Genomic DNA, 4,867 nt, shown 5'->3' with positions numbered 1-4,867 from the left:
ACCCCCCCCCTCTGAAAAAAAAAAAAAAAAAAAAAATCAATAAAATATATTAAAAAAAATAATGGCAGTGTGGTCTTTTAAGATTTTCAGAAATTCTGAAAAATTGTATATTTTATAATAGGGTTATTATATTTATTATGCAAATCTAATTTAGCAAAATTGAGTATATTGTATAAAATGTTAATGAGATTAAGGAAAGAAGATGTTACCTTTTATCATTTATAATATTGCTTAATGAATTTCTAAAACTGAATTTAAATTAAATGTATATTCTGGTGAAATATTAAGAAATAATTATAAAAGTCAAATATATGTAATACAAATATATGTAAGTTTAAGATGGATTTATCGCTAGTTCTGTTTTTAAAATTTAAACAAATTTGTTATCTGAAATCATACATTTGAGTATTTTATGCTTTAATCTTACTATTTTAAATTTTTATCAGGAAATTCTCCTAAATTTGTAAGTCATGAATTTAAAGAAAAATAAGAGAAGAAAGTTAAAATATAAGTGCAGAATCCCAAAATGTAGTTGTGAATTTAGACATAAAAATTAGAAATATAAGTATTTTAATATCTGGATTTACTGAGTGGTATACATACTGTTGTGTATAATGTCAGAGAGTTTACCTGTTTACTTTATAAAAACAATGTGTCAACGTATTTTCTATTATTTATAACATAGCACAAGTTATTATTGTAATGTTTTTAAATGTTGACAGATTTACACATTGCTTATTTTTTTGTGAAATCATAACTGACACTAGTTATAAAAATGTAAGTTAAAAAAATCATAGTAGTATGAAACGCTAAGTCAGTGTGAAAATGATTCTGATACAAACTTAGAGGAAGGCTAGAAAAGAAATAATAGATCAACAGATATTTATTGAGAACTTACGATTTATGATGCATGCCAGTCCCTAGGAGTATGAAATATGAGATGGGCCTTTTAAGGGCATTATTCTTTTATTGACATGATCACCAGCCGAAGGGTAATTGTACAGAATGCAGTCATAACGCAGAAGGGAAATGTCTGCTCAGTTGCCATATCAAAAAAAGGAAGAGGAGAGTGTCCTGAGGAACAAGACATATTTCTTTCATGTAGCGATCGGTAACATCTGTAAAGTACGTGTGGCCTAAGTGGCGCCATGGTGCAATTCAAAATCATTTTTAAAATATCTCATATCAAATCTCACCGCCACATTTCAAATGTGGGTTATTTCTAATAACATTCTCCTTTTTTTCTGATTTGTTTCCAGAATGCTCGGGCCCATTGGGAATTGAAGGTGGAATCATCTCAAATCAGCAAATCACAGCTTCATCGACCCACCGAGCTCTTTTTGGACTTCAGAAGTGGTATCCCTACTATGCTCGCCTTAATAAGAAGGGGCTTATAAATGCCTGGACAGCAGCAGAAAATGACAGATGGTCATGGATTCAGGTAACAGACGGGTTGGGATAAGGTTACTGCTAAAGAATGACCAGAGTTACTTCAGAGAGAACACAATGAGAGCCCAGGGTGACTTTTCTTCATGGTCACAGAGGAAAAGATAATTTACTTAAGAGTCTAAATGTCCAAACTGTGAAAAACTTACATTCCATTGATAAGAGTGTTAAAAATTTTAAATTTGTGGGTTATGAATTTCACTATTTTAAGGTACATATAAAAGAAAGGTTTTTTGGGTTTTTTTTTTTTTTTTTACAATTCTGAAGGTGTTTTAATATATACTTTTATTTGTTGTCATCAACCCGCTATTTTTCAAAACAGGAGAACACAATGATCAACTGAGGTAGTAAGTGATTTTCCAAAGATGGAATAGATGGTAGCAATTCCAGTTCCTTATATTAATTTCAGTTAAATGCTTTTTGGCCACTTAGCTGAAGTGAGACAGTAAATTACATATTAGGAGGACACAAAAGGTGCTCAAACCAGTTTTCTGTGAAAAGATCATTGCTCTGTTGGAGGGAGGGTGAGCACATTAATAATATCTAACCAGTCATTGATGAGTGCTAAATAGAAGGAAAATCCAGTACACAATGGAGTCAGAGAAAGAAGTAATTAATTATCATGAAAAGCTTCTTGGGAAAGATAGACTTTGAAGTCGGCCTTGAAAAATGGCTTTCAATAGAGACTAAAAGCCAAGGGAATAGCATGATCAGAGGGGTCAGGTGAGAATCTGGGGAACATCACAAAGAAAATCATGTTTTGTGTATAGGCTGCTGGAGGAATGTGTTTACATGTAGTGTGGGAGTTTAGTGCGCCTTAGGGTTTTTACATGCTAAAAGGTTTGTTCTTGTTTCTTTGGAATAGGAAGCTATTACAGAATTATTATTTGTTTAGGTAGCTGATCTGTTTTATCTATTTACTGCATATTTTGTGTCCAGTTAATTTTTAACACGGGATGCTTTGATATGAAATTATTAGGTGCAGTGTATAGGGGTTGCTTTACATGCAGTTGCTAGGAAGGAAAATTGATTTATGGCCAAATAACTTATTTTAGGAATAGGATCATAATCTCCTTCAGATGATTTCTTTGTTCAGGTTTCTTGTGAATTTTTACATATCCTATATACATTTATTTCATCCATATGACTCTATGTGGCTACCTGATGTTTTTTGTTGTTTTATGAATTTATATTTGCATGCATTTGCAGAAATTCCTTCTTACATTACACATTATTTTTCTAATCTAGAGCCACATATGCAATGAGAATTCCAGATAAGGGAAATGGCACATCCTTATAGTTTCGATCCCAGACTAATGAATATCCCATCATAGTTTAAAATAGACCCTCGCCAACCCCCGAAAGTGCTTGCATTCTACTTGCTAAAAATTAATCCAGAGACCATTTTTTTATTTGACTATTATGAAATGCATTAGTGGAAATTAGTTCATGATAAAACTTTAGAAATTAAGATTTAGAACAGAAATTGCAGGACAATTGACAGATGGTATCATCAGTTTGTATCAAGGTTTCTGTTTAGATTATGTTTGTGAGCTTCAGTGACTGCCATGTTTTCGATAAACTATAAATAACATAGTTTTGCAGTGGTTTCTCTGAGAAACCTTGCATTAAAATTTCTGATATTATGATGTTCCCATATTTCATTTTAGTTTGTTCCAGTCTGTTGCTTACTTAACACTAATGCATCATTATGCCTTTCAAAGTATAAATGAATATTTTTTAAGCCCATGATAATAGGTAGATAAATATAACTTGGTCAATTTATGTAAAATATTTAAATATTTCTTTTACTTTTAAGGGCAGTTTATTATGATTACTATTTTATAATTATTTTGCTATTAGTGTGCAGATAATAATGAGGTCTTAGAGAATAACAGTAAAAGTAAATAAAAAAGGTTTCATATTGAATAAAGATATCTTGCCGATAATGGGAGGAAAATTGAAAGCTCACCATTGCTATTCATTAACTAGAGGCCCGGTGCATGAATTCGTGCACAGGTGGGGTCCCTCGGCCTGGCTGGTGATCGAAGCCAATCAGGATTGGCGGGCCCGGGGGAGGACTGCAGGAGGTTGGCTGTAGGACCGCCCTGACCACCAGCGGGCATCTTCTGCATTAAGCATCTGCCCTTTGGTGCTCAGTGTGCATCATAGCTACTGGCCGAATGATTGTGTTCAGAGTATATATTATATAATCGTATTATTTAATAACTTACTTTCGATCGCTTCTCGGCCTTTTGGCTAAGATCAAGTATAGTATCTGTTCTTATCAGTTTAATAATAACTTACTTTCTAAGTTATTTTTTGAAAATATAAAAGGTTATCCTTTAAAAATAATCATATTTAAGGGGCTCTGGGAAGACAGATCATGTACCAAATTTTCTGTGTTGAGCATTATTAATTTTCTTGTCATTTAATTTTTAATCAGTCCTTCAAATGACATTTGAGCACTTTGCTTAAACTCACTTAAAATTAGTATAGTAGTCCCTTAGTTTTTCAGGTGTATGACTCACATGCACTAATTAGTATTCAATTCCATTTTATTCCTTGTCTTGATGAATAAAAATTGAAATTACCATTTTAATATTAACACACTCAAAAAGCAATCATTGATGGCACCATAATGTTTATAGTTGGTTCTGGATGTAAAGGACTGGTCTAGTGAATAAAGTTAAACAGAAATATGTTATTGTTTTCAAGTTTTTCTAATCTTTATTTCCTGAAATGATTTTTTTTCAACTAAGAAATCACCACCTTAAACACTAACTGGTTCATTAGATTATCAATTTCTCTTTCTGACTGACATGTTAGAAATAGTAACTTTGCACAATTATGGAAATACTATAATGAAATTCATGCATTCACGAGGGGGTCCCTCAGCCCAGATTGCGAGAGGGCACAGGCCAGGCCAAGAGACCCCACCAGTGCAAGATCGGGGCCGGGGAGGGATGAGGTAGGTTGGCCAGCCAGGGAGGGACCACAGGAGGGCTCCAGGGCATGTCCGGCCCATCTCACTCAGTCCCAATTGGCCGGACCACAGCAGCAAGCTAACCTACTGGTTGGAGCATCGGCCTGCTGGTGGTCAGCGCACCTCATAGTGAGCGGTTGAGTGGCATTAGCATATCATTAGCATATTATGCTTTGATTGGTTGAATGGCCGACCAAACACCTAGCATATTAGGTTTTTATTATATAGGACTAGAGGCCCAGTGCACAAAAATTTGTGCACTCGGCGGGGGGTGGGGAGGGTCCCTCAGCCTGGTCTGCATCTATTCACAGTCCAGGACCCCTTGGAGGATGTCCACCTGTCAACGTAGGCCCATTCCCAGGGGGGATCAGGCCTAAGCTTGCAGTCAGACATCCTTCTGGCAGCCAGGGAGCCTTCGGGGAATGTCAGAGGAAG

At 34.9% G+C, this 4,867-nt stretch overlaps 1 protein-coding gene across 1 annotated transcript in view; it reads left to right on the top strand.

Annotated features, from left to right (window-relative positions):
* Positions 1–4,867, top strand: part of EDIL3 (EGF like repeats and discoidin domains 3) — a 276,047-nt gene that overhangs the window by 136,108 nt on the left and 135,072 nt on the right. The window contains exon 6 of the mRNA XM_006775580.1: positions 1,260–1,441. Within this exon, the coding sequence (XP_006775643.1) occupies positions 1,260–1,441 (182 nt within the window). The remainder of the gene's footprint in view (positions 1–1,259; positions 1,442–4,867) is intronic.

The sequence above is a fragment of the Myotis davidii genome, unplaced genomic scaffold (assembly GCF_000327345.1).
Source record: "Myotis davidii unplaced genomic scaffold, ASM32734v1 scaffold44, whole genome shotgun sequence".
Lineage (NCBI taxonomy): Eukaryota > Metazoa > Chordata > Mammalia > Chiroptera > Vespertilionidae > Myotis > Myotis davidii.
This window is presented reverse-complemented; position numbering and strand designations above follow the sequence as displayed.